The following is an 18478-nucleotide window of genomic DNA, read 5'->3' on the forward strand; positions in this document are numbered from 1 at the left end:
CCTTTGAAATGCAAAACTTGTTATTTCTAAACTTCCTAATAAGTAGGGTGGTGAAAATTTGTTTAAGGAAAGTAAACAAGAATATGAAACGGGTCTTCTCGAGCAGAAAATGATCTGCTTCTGGGGGCTCCCTTGGCCACCCTAGCTTTTTTCCCACCTCTCTTATTTCACCTGCCAGACAGGGGACTCAGCTGCTTGCCTGTCCTTTCCCACTTCCCTACACCAAGCCTTCTACACCTGCGTGCCCACATGAAATGCTTGTCTTGTGCCTCAGTTGCTCCCACTTGCTGCTGCTGTATTCTCAGCCCAAGTTCTGGCACACACCTCCTTTCCTGACACCGATCTCTGCCAATCAGGAGCAGTGCAAATCCTTCACCAACACAGTAGCATCTCCATCAGGCAGCAATGCAAGCAGCTGCAGCCCTCAGCATGCTTGCCTAGCTCCTTGCTCCCTAGGCATAGGTTTTGGAAGCCCTAAAGCAGGGCTAACTTCTGTGGTATTACTTCTGCAGCAAAACAGGAAGACCTGGACATTATGAATGAGAAAATTCCAGAAGAAGAAAATCTCTGCACTGTCACTTGCTTGAAAATATCCAAAGGTTGCAGTGCCTGTTTTGCAGTTTATTTTGTTGTACAGTCTTGATTTAATGCACTGTTTGATCAATAACATGCACCCTTACTTTTGTGTTTATAAAATAATTAGTCCTATTTTAATTTTTGCTTTTTATTCTCTTTTATTTTTCTCCTTTTTTTCCCCCATCTAGAAAATGTTTTATTCTTTGTAAACAATTAACTCAGTTTCATGAATAAGTCAGAATGCTTTTCTGGTTTTCCAATATATGGAAATTAGAATTAACTTCATGGCAATTCTCATCTAATCAGAAATAGGGTATTACAGAGTACAGCTAGGCAGTGAGGTTTATTCCTGATGCAACTCCCCTGAAGCCCCTGGAGTTTCACCAGGAACAGATTCGGGCCAGAAGGCCTAGAATATAGTTACACTAAATTCATTTTCTCATGCCTCAGAAATGGACTGTTTATATGCCAAGCTGTAAAGTGATATTCGCGATGACTGAAGCCTGAACAACATTAAAATATCCAGATCCTCCACTCCAAATCCTCTGGTATCTGAAACTGTTCCTTCCCTGTCAGGAGGAGGAGCAACGGCTGCTGGGGGTAAGCGAGGGCAGAGTGCGGCCGTGCTGAGCCTGCTGTTGTGCTGCTGCTTGGCCTGCTGCAGGACCTACTGCTGGTGCTGAGCCTGCTGCTGGGCTTGCTGCTGGATCTGGTGCTGGGCCTGTGGTGGAACAGGGCCACTCTGCCTTTCTGGGATAGCCGGCTTAGCCTCTCTCTGCAGCCCAATAAAATGGGTCTTTCTCGCAAGGATAAATGCTGCGGAAAATTGCTTTTTTTTATTGCAGTTATGGTGGGGATGGAGGTTCACAGTGTGCCGTGTGCTTGAGAGCCAGTGCCCGCTCTCTGTTCACACCCAAATGCTGTTCACGTTTTCTGTTTTGTTAGGCTGGGATTTTCACAAGTATGAGCTTGAAATTATCCTCAGATTAACGGCAGTGATTTTTAACAGTCATGAATGGCAGGCAGCTCTGACTGAGTAGCTGGGCAGGTAACAAGTGCAAGGAATTCTTGAAGATCTCTTAATTGGGAGCCTAGGTGTTTTTAGAAAATTTTACCTCTCAGTGTAGATAAGAATGGAGAGAAAATCAGAGTCGGAGAGAAAATCAGAGTCAGAGAGAAAATGCTGCTGAACATATGGTAAAACCATTCACTTTCTAAAAAACACATTTTAAAATCATCAAAAAGAAATTAATATGTGGATGTTTGATGTAAAAAAAAAAAAAAATAAATAAAAAACAAGATGAAAAAAAACTTGATTTTCTATGTCCTTTAGAACCAAGAGAAACAACTATGCACAGGCAGACTCCATATACGTAAGTTTTAGCAAGCTTGAAGTTTAATAATAGAGAAGTCCTTCTTTATGATTATATTGATTTGGGAAAGGAAGAAAAACAGTATTTATGTGTTAACAGATTATTTATGTGAATGACATAGGACAGCGATTGACTGACTCTTCAATTTTTATTATAAATAATCTTGGCACAGCGGGTGTGAATGTCCATAGCATCTGTGGCAAAACCTTTCCAGAGCTGCAATGTTATCGTATTGCTATAGGCGACGATTTTGGAAAGCTCAGGAGTATCTCAAGAAGAAGCTCTGGAAGAAACTGGAAGCTTGTGGCAAGCAGTACCAAGCTTGGAGGTTTTATACATGTTTTAGTAATGTAAAGGACTCAGTTTGGTGAGTGCTTGCCTGGGGATTTCAAACATAGGCATTTCTGCATACTTGGATTCGCCTGTGTAGCCTTAACGTGCCTCAGGTTACCTGCAGTGTCCACAGATTCCACTGCTGCAGTCAGTGAGGTCTTGGCATGGGTGCTGTGCTGAGGGTCTCTGCTCAGGAGGTTTTTCTGCCTGAATAACTCCAAACTTTTTAGGACAAGCATGTTTCAGCAGAAGGCAGGCAGGTCCCTTGTGGGATCAAAGCTGCTCTGATAGAAAAACAGTAGAGCTGGGCTCTAACTCACTTCTGGAAGCGGGCAGAAGAGCATGGGGATTATTTCTGACACTGTTGTTCTCCTATTGCAATTAAATAAAATGAAGCAATTGGTGAGTGGTGGAAAAGAAGTCAAATCCCTATTGAAAGTGTATGCTTTGTGTCCCAGCCAAATGTGACTCAAATATCTGTAGCCTGAAAATTGAAATTTAGAAGTGTATCATTGATCTAGCAGAAAGTATAGCATACCAATACTTAAATAAGAAGAATTCAGCAGCACTTGGACTTAAGAGTGCTATGATCTATTTTCCTTTGGTCTTCACAGATGAGCCTATCTTGAGGTGACACACTGGACGTTTGGGAATTCTCCTGGATTCACCATTCACCAGGGGTGGGTGTTGCAGCAGAGGCCTTTTGGGTTTGGGAATTCAAAGCTGAAGAATTCTTCTTCCAGTGAGATCATTCTTTTTATAAAGCTGTATATGTGCACTAGAAAAGCAATTTATTTTGTCACTAACCTGGGATAAAGCACCATTATGCCACTCAGCTGTCACTGGTAAGTGTTTGGAAATGGTAAATCTATTTTGGGCCCCAAAGCAACTCTAATCACTGCAAGCATCCTTCCAGTCTGAATTAAAAAAATAGGAAGTATAGGACAAGGTCTAATTTGTTTAAGGGTTCTGAAGTTTAAGGGATGAATTTTCTGAAGAATATAAGGTTATTTGAAAAGTCCTACTTTTCAAAATGTCGCAGTGCAGAGTTTTAAATATGTACCTTAAAAAAAAAAGAAAAAAAAAGAATGCTATTTAAAGTCTCGAAATCTATAGGAGTTAGCAATTTTCAGTGTCTTACAGCAAAGGCTCAAACTCTCCAGTGGGGTTATGTCTTTAAATATATTTGAGAATGAAACTCTAGATTCACAATGGGGATTTAGTGATCTCTGGTGCAAAGTGAGTTAACTTCACAGAGTGCTGTCGTAAGGGAAATGCACTGTGCACAGTGAGGCACCTGAGTTCCCAGTGCAGTGCCTGGGAATGTTATGCAAATCAGGGCTCTGCCTAAATCCAAAAATGTGATGGAGATCATGTCTTAAGTTAAATGTCATCTGACAGTGTCTTTTAGTTAGAGTTTAGTTAGTATAGTTAAGATTAGCACTTCTTTCATCTGCTTGAACCCTTCATTTTGTGGTCTAAGCAGGAATTAATACTTCATTTAAAGAGTAGGAGTGTCTGTAAAGTTGCTTCCCTTCTGTGACACAGGTTAGCATTTACAGCACTCATTCATGGTGAAGAAGATGAATCAGGGCCCTTTCCTGCTTGTACTGGAGAGAGTGCTTTGATTAGGAGGGCAGAGAGTGACAGCAGCTAGGACAAGGAGATCCCAAACCACCACCACCAGTGACTATGTTCTTGTTTTCCAGAGGTCTCCTTGCAAACCTGATTCTCCTGGGGCAATCTGGAGTCTAGGATGATTGCAGCAATGCTCCTGATAAACACTAAATGAGCTTACTGAAACAAGTATTAGAGAAGGTTTCTTTCTAATGGTGACCATGTACTTTTTAAAGTACATTTGCATGCAGTAGTATATTTGAATTCAGTCATGCCAAACAAGAACATATTTGCTTATTACACTTAGTATCTTTTGCAGCAACTTAGATCGCTGACTGCAAGTTGAAGAAAAATAAATCTGTGTCACCTAAAGATATTTTTACTCTCTGTTGTTGAATTGAATGGTGAAAGTCTGAGAAGCAGACTGATGAAGTGAGGGTAAAATGGCATCAGCATTTAGCTCAGACACACATGCTAGAAATTTGTCTGTTACATTGCTGGGAGAGCTCAATTGCAGGCTGCAGCGCTGCTGGGGCTTGCTATAAGGACTGGGCTGTGCCACGTGGTCTTGCAGCAGAGCACAGCATGCCTTAGTCTTCTTACAGTGTTTGAGTTGCTTTGAATACCCTCAGTGTGCATGGGCAGCTGCTCACAGGATAAGGCTTAAGGCAGCAGCAATGCCCAGGCAGAGGTTTTGTCCTCTCTTTGCAGTTTATAATTTGGCATGATTCCCCATGTGCCTGTATTTTCCTGATTCTGGAAGTCACCACGTTTTTTCTTATATCCTTTAAAATCCTCTGATGAAATGATGAAGTGACTCAAAGTAATGGCACTCACCCACAGCAGATTCCCGGCATGCTTAAGGATACTAAATCAGCAAGGTCTCACTTGCAGTAAACAGGATGCTTCTAATGGCTTACCCTGATTCTACCTGCTTATCTCTTTCCCTGAGGGATGAACTGTTTGAAAAGTGTACACAGCTCTAATAAAACCACCCTCTATTACTAATGCCTGACAAAGAGCCAGGCTGCTGTTCATACTCACCAGAAGCTGTTGTGATGCAGAGTGGCAGCAAAACACCCAAAACAATTTTCTGTGTGAGTCACTGGGGAAATGGTCTAATAAATGTGGATGCTGTCCTCGCATGTTTAAAGTGAATCCTTCTTTCTGTTGCGCTTAGTCCTCTTAGAAATAATGCTGATACACCAGATGTTGCCATCTCTCCACAGTTTTGTTTTGAAATTGTGGACTTCATTGGACAGAAATGTCCTTTAACATCATTCTCACATTTTCCAGGAATTTGTTCTGCAAGCATTAGGAATTAAGCTGGAGTAAAGACGGGCAGAACCAAGCCTGTTACATGGCTCCATTCTTGCTAGGAAATGTCAGCATCTACAAGTAAGTTGACAGTAAAAATCAACATCCCAAATGATATTTGAAACAAAGTAAAACAAACAAACAATTGTCTGCTTAGAATGCTTTTTTATTTTTATTTTATTTTTAAACTGCAATCAGGAAATCTGTTAATAAGGGACACTTTTCAGGGAGCTAGAGAAAAGCAAAGAATTTTTTTTTCAATGGCAAATTAAAAGGCACATGTTGTCCAATCCCATCTCCAGATTATCTGACTGCTTGGCTTGCTGCAGTCCACTGAATTATAATTGAACAATTTAAGAATTTGTAATTGCAATTCGATTCATTGCATTGATAAATATGAAGTAAGTTCTCCTGACTTTGCACCCGAAGTTCCATAAATTATTTTTCCCCTCCACTTGATATTCACTGCTTTCATGCCAGGCTATTCAGAAGCCATCTTTGTAACATATAAAGCAGCTGTCCACAACAGCAGTGTCTGAGTAGGGTGATTTCCTGTGCTGCCTTATACAGGGTAAATCATACCCTGAAGAATTTTTTGCCTCAGATGGGAAGATTTTTCCTAGCTGCCATAACACCCTTGGGATCTAATCCTTGGATCTTACCTCTCCTTATGGACAGATGAATGCCTTAGAAAATCTTTCAGTAAGACCTAAATTCAATAGGATATTTCTATGCTTGATCAGCTCATGATGGCACGTACTGTTGAAGCTGAGGGCATGCATTATAAATCCAGGTGTGTAGTTATGTGTTTTGGGCTATAGATGGCAGTCGTTTCTTCTAGTTTTCTTCTTGTACTGTACAACGCAATAAAGTTTTGTTCTGTGATTATGCCTTTAAGAGATAATCAGTACCTAATAAATAACAGCACTTTAAAAGTGCTAAAAAGCAGAGTTAGTCATATGCTGGTTGCATAAGTGTCATTTTCTCACCTTTTTTAGAGTGTCTTAAAATCTGTACACGAGGTATAATTTGCTATTGTATCTAGTTTCATGCTGGCAAACTTTGTGCACAATAATTTGTGATACTATGTGCCATCTGCCATGAATTTTCATAAATTAATTTATAGTGCTCTATTATGGCTGTCTTTTGTATGAAGTCGATTTATGGAGTGCTTGCTTTTTGAAAGAGGTGGGTGGTGCTTCAACAGCCCATCTAGAGGATTTCAGAAATTGATGCCTTCAGAGGATTTTGGGATATAACTACAAAACACAACACTGAGCTACCATTTTGTGAGCAAATGATTCTCCAGGTGCTAATCCTGTTCAAGTGCATAGATGCACTTGAAGATAGATCCTGTTCAAGTTTCATAGATGGCTCAACAACTTCTCAGCTGAACAATAAGGTGTGCAGACCCTCTGGAAAGCAGGCAGGGCCCTCTGCCTGTTGTGGTTGGCCTCAGGGTGAGTACACAGGATGGAAAGGAGTAGGCTGACACTGTAACATGTGTACGTGCAGCTGGGAAGTATGTATGTGTGCACATTAAGTAGAACATCTTTGGAGCAGAGCTGCTTTGGTGGCTCTAGACCTCCTGGCGCAAGAGGTGCACTCAGGCCCACAGTGACACAGGCTGTAAGGAACTAAGAGGTGCAGCCCCAAGAGCCACCAGGCACAGTGACACATTGGTGCTGGTGTGTGTGATCACACACTGTGACCTGTGGTGGATGCTGGCTTTCAACATTCCTATCAGTTCTTTTCCAAGCAGTCGCTGAAGACTCCAGGCAAGTGATGAAAATAAATCGAATATTTTTGGCAATATAATTGTTTGTTTTGCTCAAGTTTTAATGAAAGAATTTCTTATTTCTTTTCGCCATATGTCTCCGGTTTCAGTCTGTTAGGAAGAGGAAGCTCTGCTTGTGTTTTTGTTGTTGTTGTCTCTTTGCAGATACCAAACAGAGGAAAATGCCCATTACAGAAGGCAAAACAGACGTAAAATACAGGGAATTGTTTCGTTTACTACACAGTATGCCTTTGTTTAACCAATTTTCCTTTCCATATTGCTGGGGAAACCACAAGGTAGCCTAGTAGCAGGCCAGCAGTCTTCCAAAGGAGGAGCAGGTGCAATGAGTGGTAGGGCTCCTTGAGGAGGAATGGGAAAGACCTCTGTCTGGTAGGAGAGAAAAGGATGTATTTTCTCAGCTTCTTCCAAAACAGCAAAAGGAAGACAGAGAAGTAATTTGACATTAAGCAATAGGTACCTTATTTAGGAATAAGTCTTGAAGAGAAGGATTCAGGGTTATTGGTGTAAAAAACACTGAATTATTGAGCCAGCAGTGTGTTCCTACAGCCAGAAAGCCAGCTGAATCCTGGGCTGCATCACAAGCAGTGTGGTTGAGGGAAGTGATTGTCCTCTGCTCTGCTCTCTTAAGGCTCCACCTGAAGTTCTGTGTCCGGGCCTGGGGCCCCCAGCACAAGAAAGCTGCTGGAATGGATCCAGAAGAGGAACACAAGGATGATCAGAGGACCAAAGCACCTCTCCTGTGAAGACAGGTTGAACAGGCTCCAGGGCTTGTTCAACCTGGAGAAAAGGCTCCAGGGGTAGCTTTTCAATACTTGAAGGGGACCAAGAGGAAAGATGGGGAGGGAATCTGTATCAGGCAGTCTAGTGATAGGACAAGGGTTAATGGATTTAAACTAAAGGAGGGAAGATTCAGACAAAATTTTAAGAAGAAATTTTTTGCTGCATAGGTGGTGAGGCCACGGAACAGGTTGCCCAGAGAAGCTCCATTGCTGGAAGTGTTCAAAGCCAGGTCGAATGGGGGTTTGGATAACCTGGTCTTGTGGGAGTTGTCCTGCCCACAGCAGAGGGGGTTGAAACTGGATGGTCTTTAAGGTTCATTCTAAGCCAAATCATTCTGTGATTCTGAATCTGGAGACTGAAGTCCAGCCTCCCACTTGAAGCAGAGCAAGATGAGAGTAACCAAGTTGGGAGTTATCAGCTGCTCCACACAAAAGCAGGTTATGCTCAGTGTCTTGTGCATCTCCTGGGGTGTTCAGATCTTTGGCCATGTCTCAGTGCCTCTGGAAGTTTCATTAGTGAAGTTCTGCAGGAATCCACACCATATAACATATTCATAAATGATCTGGAAAAAGCCATCACCAGCTAGAAGACAATGTTTATTGATGTCAATAAATTAGGGTAATAAAAATAAGGACTGGCTATAAGAACTGTAGAAAGATTTCATGATACTCAGTGGGTGAGTTTTAAAATGGCAGATGAAAGTCAGTTTTGATTAATGGAAAATGAGGCACATGGGAAAAAAACATCCCTAACTTTACACATAAAACTGAGATGTCTTGCTGATTACCGCTTGGGGAAGAGATCTGAGAATTATAATAAATGGTTTTGCAAAAAGTTCAGCTCAATACTTGGAGTAGTTAGAAAAGCAAATTAGATTTTAGGTATTGTAAAGTAAGAGATAACAAACTGCCAGAAAATATCATTATGCTATTATAAAAATCCCAGTGTGCCCTCAGACTTTACAGACATCACTAGTACTCTGTCTAAAACTTTATGTAGCAAAATGGGAAAGACTGGAGGAAAGGCAAAAAATGTGATAAAGGATTCCTGAATGGCTTCTCTACCACAAACAATGTAGCTTGCAGAGTAACCTAGGACTTCTGTTTAATTTATTTAACATCAGAAGAGGATGACTGAAGGAAGATGCAGTTCTATATTAAAGGATCTAGATGAAAGATAAAGACATGATAAAAGCTCATGAGTGGAACAGGAAGGCAGGGAAGGAGGGAATATAATAATCTGATATATTTTCTTCAGTGGCAAGTTGGGAACAGGACATTCCTACAAGGAGAACAAGAAACTGCAATATTTTTTTTTCAGTGAAGAAGGTAAAAGGTGAAGGTGAAATCCTTGTTCCAGGATAAGATCTCATTTTACCCCTCTTTGTTCAGGACTGTAAATATTGTCAGAGTGCATGGTTTTCTAGCAGAGCTGAAGAACTTGGTCTTCTGTTAAGTCCCACACACATCACATAGACACTGAACAGAAGATGTGACCTCTGGCTCTAAGGAGAAGCCTCTGCTCTTTACGTTTCATGGATCAACTGTGAAGGTCGTTGGTGACTTCTCCACTGGAACCTGCAGAATGCAGGACTGATTTATCCTGGCTGCCTTCCTTTGTGGATGTCTTATTTGTTTGTTTGTGTGTGTGTGTTTTCTTTCCGTTCTAACATTGCTGCCAATCATCTCCAGCTTCCTTGTGACAAGCTGGTGCTTCCATTGACACTGTTTACTTCTAAGTCTTCCAGGGAGGCAGCTGCCTGAGAAGATGAACCACGGTGTGATGAACCAAATTCTGGCTCCTAGATTGTTTATCCTGCTTTAAAAAGACATTGCTTTCAAATAGTTAAGTACATAAGCTGAACGTCAAAACCTTGGTAAAAGCTGGTGTAAAGTGTGGAGAAGAGGAAGAATGCATTGTTTGCCCAGGAACAGAGAAACGAAATGCCTCTAGAGCTAGGGGGTGCAGCTGGATCTGATGCCTTGTATTCATCAGCACATCGAGACCTTGAGGAGCAGCAGGTGTGCAGTGCAGTCCTCCCATTGAACTGAGCAGTACCTAGTGTGAACCATAGATTTCTTAACCAGGTATGAATACTGCTGCTATTGCTGCCACCTTATTACTGTACACTCTTTTGAAAGCACGGAGTATTTGCTCGTGTGGTGCTTTGTTAAATGGAGCCTTTTTGAACTGCCCAGTCACAATGAAACGTGGAGAGGAGAAATATTCTGAAATGAAAGTTACACGCATCTGTGTGCATCCGCATTTATAACGCCAGGATGCTGTGAGCACCGGCGGGCACCAGGCGGCTCCACGAGAGCGTTCATCCCGCTCTGAGCTGCGGAAGAGCCAATTTGCAGCTCCGGGAACAGTAGCATACAGGTGAGGCTAGCTGGGTATGTTTGTACAATAGACTCTGGACTTGCCATAGATACATAAGAAACAACACGTTTGGGACAAAGACAGCTGAGTCTGGTGGCCACAGCAGAGCAGACAGGGGATGTGGTGCAGCTGCAGCAAGAGCCCCGCAGGAGGGGAGCTGGATAAGCCCAAATGCTGCAGCTGGCTGAGGAGACCGTACACTTCCCACAAGGTTTCTCTTTTTAACAAGACCTTATTCTTACCCAAACCTAGTCCTCCCAACACAGCAAAGTTATGTATTTAGACAAAACAAAACAAAACAAACAAACATTCCTGGAGATTTCATGCATATGTTTAAAGTCATAAATATGCTCCCATTTCAGTAGCTCTGCATTGGTTACTCTTGGTACTTCAAAAGTATTTTGTTTATCCTCTGCATTTCTTTCACTGAACAGAAATGTTTGAAAAGTGACTCCTGGGATAAAGTTATCTGCTGGATCAGTTTAAAAGGGTCCAGAGGAGGGCCACTAAGATGATCAGAGGGCTGGAGCACCTCTCCTATGAGGAAAGGTTTAGGGAACTGGGCTTGTTTAGCTTGGAGAAGAGAAGGTTCCAGGGAGACCTCATTGTGTTCTTCCAGTGCTTGAAGGGTGTGTATAAACAGGAGGGGGAATGGCTGTTTACAACGGTGGATAGTGATAGGACAAGGGGGAATGGTTTTAAACCGAGACATGAGAGGTTTAGGTTGGATATTAGGAGGAAGTTTTTCACACGGAGGGTGGTGACGCGCTCGAACAGGTTGCCCAAGGAGGTTGTGGATGCCCCATCCCTGGAGGCACTCAAGGCCAGGCTGGATGTGGCTCTGGGCAGCCTGGTCTGGTGGTTGGCGACCCTGCACATAGCAGGGGGTTGGAACGAGATGATCATTGTGGACTTTTTCAACCTAGGCCTTTCTATGATTCTATGAAAAGCTAATTCTAAGTAGAAGTGATCTTTCCCTGCTACTCAGCACTGGTGAGGCTGCACTTGGAGCACTGTGTCCAGTTCTGGGGCCATCAGCACAACAGGGACATGTATGTAGTGGAAAGAGTCCAGTGATGGGCCACAGAGATAAAGAGGGGATTGGAGCATCACTCCTGTTAGGAAAGGCTGAGAGAGCTGGGACTGTTCAGTCTGAGAAGAGGATGGGGTCTCTTCAGTGTGTAGACGTACCTGAAGATGCAGAGAGGATGGAGCCAGGCTTTTTCCAGTGGTGCCCAGTGCCAAGACAAGTGGCATTGGGCACAAAGTGGAACACAGTAGGTTCCCTTTGAACACCAGGAAGTGTTTCTGTGCTGTGAGAGTGATGGAGCATCTAGGCTACCCAGAGAGGCTGTGGTCTCCTTTTTGGAGACCTTCTATGATCTGTGATCCTCAATAGCCACATGGACACAGTGCTGGACACCCTGCTCTGGTGCCTGTGCTTGGGCAGAGGTTGGAGCAGATGGACCCAGAGAACGCTGCCAACCTCAGCCATTCTGTGACCTTGTGAACTGACTAATGAAAAAATTCTATATCATTAGGATATATTCGAGCGTTACTTTCTTGCAGACAGAACCCAGCCTGATGTAAACCTCAGAGAAAGAATGGATGAAGGAAGAGAAGAGGTACTCATCTACCCCCTCAGTTCTTCAAGGGTTTGTTAAAAGTAAGTGCACTTGGTGGACCTTATGATTCCCTTCTGGTCAGATAAGTTCGTAACAGTAAAAGTAATTTCAAGAAAATAAACTCAAAGCAGATGAGAGATTAAATTCCTGTGGGAATTATTTTTTTCTGTTGGATTTTGGCTACTCCTTAGAGACATCTTCTTCTTTTCTCATCTTTTCAGTTAACCCTGGAGAGCTGCAGGTTTCTAAATGGTAAAGTATTGCTGTGACTCTTGCTATCAGAAATTCCCACATTAGAAACTTGATGGCTTTGAATTTTGTGCACCTCTATAACCAAAAATCAAAAGCAACTGTTCATCTTTTGGGCTGTAGATAAGATGCACATGACTAGCCCCGTGTTCCTGCTGGCAGCACAGACTTCTGCTATTTAACATTCATGAACTGAAGCTTGTAGTCTGCTCCTGCATATAACACAGAATTTGCTAAGGAATACCTGCCCTGAGCTTTTAAATTTCTCTTAGAATTACTGTATATTGTTATGTTGGGAATTAGATGAAACATTTCTGAGTGTTTCAGAACAGACAGCTGCAGCAACAGGAATCACCTTACAAAGAAAAGTGAGGCCTATTCACCATGTGAGCTACATGGGTAGTGATCTCAGATTAGGGAATTCAAACCCTGGTGGCTTATTTATTTATTTACATATCTGGCTGTTTGCTGTTTTGATTATCAACTTATTTGAAGCTGTGCATGAGAAAGTAGCAAAGAGAACAAAAGACACCGCTTCCTCCATACCGGGCATTTAGGTTCTCTGCTCAGCTGGTGGCTCTGCTTAAGGACCCTTTTAAAGGACACCTTATCCCATGTTGGATAGATGTCAGACAGGTGGAATGAATCACATTCTAAGGATGCCTCTAACTCGCCACTGACCATGGAAACAGTTCCTTTAAGTTCTGCAGCTTGCTTTCAGACAGCTGAAGGTAGAGGTAATGAATCCATCAAGTATGTATCCAAATCTTTTTGCTGCTTCAGAGCTCAAGATTGCATTTGCTCCATGGAGAAGCAGAGTGTGCTTGGGTCTGCTGGCACGGCTGTTTGAACACATCCCTAATTCATCTTGATCTTCTCATGGGTAAGTACAATGGATTCTATTTCTCACAGGACATAATTTAGCATGCAGAGCATTCTTGAAAACTGTCCTAGAATTCACTCTGGTTTTGAAACCTGAGTTTTGTTTTCTTAAATCTCATGCTTTTTAACATAATTGCTACTTTCTGAAAGTCTCTCATCTTGTAATGAAATACATCTTGTATACACATAGTAACTATTTTTAATTCTGAATTCATGTTTAAAATCCTGTGCTATTTCAAATACAGGCAAAACCATCCTTCCTCTTGTACGGCACTGTTAGATGACATATAGAACTCCCAAACCCCTACAATTAGTAGCTGATAAAACAGTTTCTTATTCAGCAAATGTAGCAGGTATTTTTGAGCCTTCTAGAGGAGCACCTAAAGGTCAGACTGGAAGCCTGGCTGAGATAAACATCTACAAAAGGTACAACGTATAGGACTAAGAGTTCTGCAGCATTATTCACCGAGGAACTGCAGGTGTCTTTGTCACAGCTTCCACTCATGTGCATTCATTGACCTTTCATCTGTGCTTATAACTGTAGGAGAAGAGGAAAATGCAGCCTGGTGAGCTTTTCCCTTTATCGACGGATATAAAATCCTTAAATCCCCTCTAAAGTGCCATAGAAAAACTACAGCTACAACAGCAGACCCATCAAGTACTATTCTTACATCTGGATGTTTGACATTGGTGAACATAATGCAAGAGCTTGTAAAAATCACATGACACCCTTTTGGTTACTGTAATAAGGAGACAGAGAGACAATACTTATTGGATCTCCTCCTTCGATTTGCTGCCAGAGCGGGGAAACACATGAGGGAAACCCAAGGGTAAATGTGAGCAAAAAAACTCACTGCGTCGACTGAAGGTCAATTCTGTATAGTGAAACAGCAAATGCCAGGAGACCAGCCAGGTAAAATGTGATGCACAAGTACCTGCAGTCCTGCATGTGTTACGTGATCTCCTCCACACGCTTCAGGTCCAAATTCAGCAGTCCATGTGTGGACTTTACTGCACACTACTATGTGTGTGCTTTACTACATCAGGACCGGGGGCATTAAAACCACAAATGAAAAGACTGTCTGTAACTAAATGTGGATGATAGGTTTAGAGACACAGATTGCTCTGTGATGAAGTGGCTGTATGTTTTATCGATCTGTAGGGGGCATGGAAAATGACCTCAAAGGAGACACTTCTCCCCGTTTCCATTTCAAATTTATTATCAGTTGCATTTTACTTGTATTTTTACTTTCACCTTATTTTTAAGTGTTGGCAAAGACTGGAGTGTTAATGTTAGTGTGCATAAATAATTTATTGAGTAATAATATATGAGAATGAATTTGATATGCTTCTCTATATGAATGACATTCCATTATGGAAATTTATTAATCAGCACATTCCACTCCATCAAATCTAGATTGTTTGAGGAAGAGGAGGGGAGGAGGTGGTGAGGCAGTTTGGAAAAATGCAGTACAGTGGGCTGACTAAATCTGAATAATACTTGGTCTCTGAAAATGCACAGTTATCAGTGTAACTCAAATCATACCGATGAGATACAGAACAGTTATATGCAGTCATAGTAACAATTTGTAATGTTAATATTAATAGCAGTGTCTGTTCGAGAATACAGATTTAAAATAGGTACATACAATTTTATTAAGTATAAAAAGATACCGTGCAGAGCACAATACAATACATTTCAGCTTGAATTCTGGTGGTGCTCAAGCTCCACTGTCTTAATTGACATTGTCACCAACGAACACTGGATAGAATTACTTCTCTGTATAAAATGAGCTTTTTCTGGATATATTCACAATGTTTGGTTTTAAAAATACAGTAATATTGTTTCACTAACTACTTACACTAATCAAACACTGACAAGACTGCTGGCCAGCCTGCATCTGGTTTTTAACATACATTACTGACAATTTTCCCTGGTTTGTTTTGCCTCTCTCTGAGAATAGATCCTTTAAACTATTAATTGACTTTTTCCCAAGTTCGCAATCAGAACACAGGCTCACACTACTTCTACATTCCTCACATTGCTAAAGTTCACTGACATCAGCAGAGTCTTCAATATGCAAGGACTGCAGGACTCTTCCCTTAAGCTCTTTTCCCCCTGCCAAGCTTTTTCTAATGTAGCACAGAAGGCATGCTTTAAATGATTATTTATTAGGATAAGGGGATTCTATTTGCTTTATTTCTTGAAAGTGGATGACATTCATAGCCTTCCAACTTTAACTATTTTCTTTGGAAAAGCACACATGCAAACAATGTAAAATTAATTAAGTATTTTGTTTGCACATTCCAATTTGGTTTGATTTAAAAAAAAAAGAAGTCAGAATTCTTAACTTCAAATTGATTTAAATGATAATGTGAGGGTCTTAAAAGAAATGACTTACACTTCCTCCTCTCTAAAATATATTAACGTTAGACTGAAAAATAAATTAAATAATACAAAAATGCTGAGATTAGGCTATCACAGGAATATCTGCCAAACAAAGCTTGGTCTTTTGCTAAAATTAGCTTACTACATTTGCAATACATGCTAAGCAAAGACCCTACTTCTCTAACAGGTACATTCAGACAATATATATTTTATGGAATAAATATATAATATATCCAGTTATAGATTTCTGAATAGTAGCTATAATAGATACAAGCAATGCCTATGTTTAAAAATACAGTTCTAGGATTCCCTAACTTTACCACTAATAAAATTAAAATTGACCTAAAACTTTCTCACTCTGTTGATGCATAATAAAATATATGGAAACGCCAAGAGTAAAAAGCCAATTGCTTCTACAAATGGAATACTTTATAAATATAGTAAATTGCTATTTTCAGAGGGAAAATTGAAAATTATAAACAGGAAGTTAGGTTAAAACAGCTCTACAATATATTGTACAAAGTGGCTATGAAGTGCGATGTGTGAGCTTGATGTCTGTGGCAAAATTCTGAACTGATGCAGTTGTTTATTTCTGGAGATAACTATAAAGAAAGACTCTGTCCCCCAAAACAGCCAATCTTGATCTCCTTAAGCCACTTTAGTCACTTCCACTGACTAGAGAAAGCCAACCAGCCACTTTGTGAGAGTAAGGAGTGCAAGATTAGATCACACCATTATTTGGAAGCCCTGGACTTCTCTGTCTCTTAGCATTTATTTACCATGCTGTTCTCATTAGGAATGGAGTCACAGAACTACTGTGTATCTGTGACTGCCATGTTCTGAAAAGTCTAATAATGATAAGTACCCTCTATATGGCTGTCTTAACTACATTATTCTTGTACTAAACATTTTCCAGATGAATTCTGTTTCATGTTTCTGTAGTTGCTTCCTTTTAATGGAATACTGAAGTACAGCTCTGGTTGCTTGATTACTGCACTCTTGATCGAGGCTTTTTTTTTCTTGAGAATAACCTAGAATTAAAGAAACACATTTCTCAGAGCAAGAACAAAGAATTGAGGAATTTAATTGCTAGCTGTCTCTGCCTGCCTTTCTTCCCCTTTTAGATAAAAATGTAAAATGAGTAAAAATACCTTATTTGCTAAAAAAAAAAATTTGAAAAACCCTTTTTTTTTTTTTTTTTTTAAACTTCACAGACATCTTCACAGACTTCACTGTTTCCTGCATCAACGAAACTGGAAGTCTGATGGCCTACCAGGGCTTTTTCTTCCCTAAGTATCAGCAAAGGTCAGTGTCAAGGAGTAACAATGACACCACCACTTGGAGCTTCAGTTTCTCGTCACTAGAGGACTTTAGGAACCAGCTGTAGAATATTATTGGTACAAATGTCGCATTTTGGGAACTGCTGGTATAAAATGTAGAGAATCAGGATTTAAGCTCTTACTTTACCACATGCTTCCAATTTGATTTCATTTGGGAGAACAGTGTATTTATTATATACGTACTCAAGACACAAGCTGCCACTGATTTCAGAAAACATGCAACTAAGGAAAATCTGGGCTTTGATATCTCTGTACCTCACACATCACCAGTTCTGACAGCATTGGAAAAGGCACAAGCCTCTTGGAAGCTGCTGTAATACTGAATATCAGTCATGAGTACTTCCTGCTGAACTGGACAGGAGAGGTAAGACTTGTGGCTTCCCTGCACAGGAAGCATGGACCGAAGTGTGGGGTTCCTGTAGAAGGACCGGTACAAGAAAAACTTTTCTTCATATATGAGCAGCAAATGTTAATGCTCTGTTGCACTGTAATAAAGGTATGGTTGAAAATATATCAAGCTATCAAAATCTGGTAGTATACTCTTATCACTGCTGTTTCCAGGCAATGCAGATTTCTTATATGCAAGACTTGCATATATGCCAGTCTTGCTCGCATACAAGTGGGCACCGATCTTTGGGTTCTTGGAAACTGGCTCCAGAATTTGTGCAGGCCTTTCATTCACCTATTTTCAAAATGCATTTTAATTGGGGCAGATCACACGGAAACGTACCAAAGGATGAGCTCTCCTAGTCCTCAGTGCAGCAAGTGCTTGCCAGGGCTCTCTCCCAGTCCACCCCAATGGTTCCCCAACCTGCTCCAGGTGCAGGACCCAATGTCACCCCCTGGGCCATCAGCCCTCGCTCCAGCCAGGCCACTGTGCCAGCTTCAGCTCCCCACAGCCCTGCCCTGCCCAGCCTCGGGCCCCACTCAGCTGGGCCCTCCCGTAGGTCCCCAGCTGGTCCTGGCCTTGGACTGGGCTGGTGCTGCCTCGGTGCCCCTGCTGCCTCCTCCTGGCTGGGCTTGGATGGGTCCTGGTGCCAGGCCCTGCCCTGCCGAGGGCCTTAAGGAAGACAATGAATACTCTCACCTACGACATGTGATTTTGCTGTGTATTTTGCTGCTGCTGCTGCTGAATGAGCAATTGCTGCTGTTGCCGGCGTCGTGCTGTTCTCAGTTTTTCGAAGCGAGCCTCCATCTCCTCCAGCACCTTGGGAGTGTAGCGTACCACCAGCTTCACGCTGTCCTTGGCCGCCTTCAGGAGCTCCACCGCCTTCTCGTGATGCTCCCCTTCAACGCTCTGGAGGCAAGGAGCACAGATTTAATACAAAAAACGCTGCTTTGATCCAGAGCTCTGTCCTCTTTTTTTGCACTTGCTACCATGAAAAAGCTGTCAAGGTTTTAGGAAATTTTCAAGCTTTACAGTTTTCAAGGAACCATTACAGGAAAGTGTGGAGTTAAGTAAGACTTGTACACTATTGTGAATATGTTCATCTTCATATTTTACATAACTGAAATGTGTTTTAGGTTGCATTACAAACCTAAGTTACGATCCACGTGAAGAGAAGGGGAAATACTCTACGTGCTTTATGCAAACAAAAATAATGCAAAAAATCCAACTCAGCTCCTGCAGTAAAAACCCAAACACTCTAATTGCAAGGTACAAAAATAAAGTGGAACAGAGTGAACACAAAATCTTATTAACATGTTAGCAAGAAATGAAGAAATTGCAAGTCTGACATTGCGGTTCCTCTCTTATGCTGTGGCCCTGCCAGGATCCCACTGTGAGTGATGGGTGGTGACAGAGCAGTCACAGAGCT

At 41.5% G+C, this 18478-nt stretch overlaps 1 protein-coding gene across 2 annotated transcripts in view; it reads right to left on the minus strand.

The window, feature by feature from the left end:
- Window positions 1-14130: 14130 nt before the first annotated feature.
- The window catches only part of LIN7A (lin-7 homolog A, crumbs cell polarity complex component), a 48414-nt gene continuing 44066 nt past the window's right edge, over window positions 14131-18478 (minus strand). Inside the window, exons 5-6 of one of the 2 annotated variants that reach the window (XM_042890482.1) lie at window positions 17753-17958; window positions 14131-16352 (exon numbers count right to left, since the gene is read on the minus strand). In XM_042890482.1, coding sequence (XP_042746416.1) covers window positions 16310-16352; window positions 17753-17958 — 249 coding nt within the window. In that variant the 3' untranslated portion in view covers window positions 14131-16309. Of the gene's footprint in view, window positions 16353-17748; window positions 17959-18478 lie in introns of both variants that reach the window. The other variant, XM_042890483.1, reaches the window with a different exon arrangement.

Source organism: Lagopus leucura, unplaced genomic scaffold (genome assembly GCF_019238085.1).
Source record: "Lagopus leucura isolate 7727_CA_CO unplaced genomic scaffold, USGS_WTPT01 Super-Scaffold_100159, whole genome shotgun sequence".
Lineage (NCBI taxonomy): Eukaryota > Metazoa > Chordata > Aves > Galliformes > Phasianidae > Lagopus > Lagopus leucura.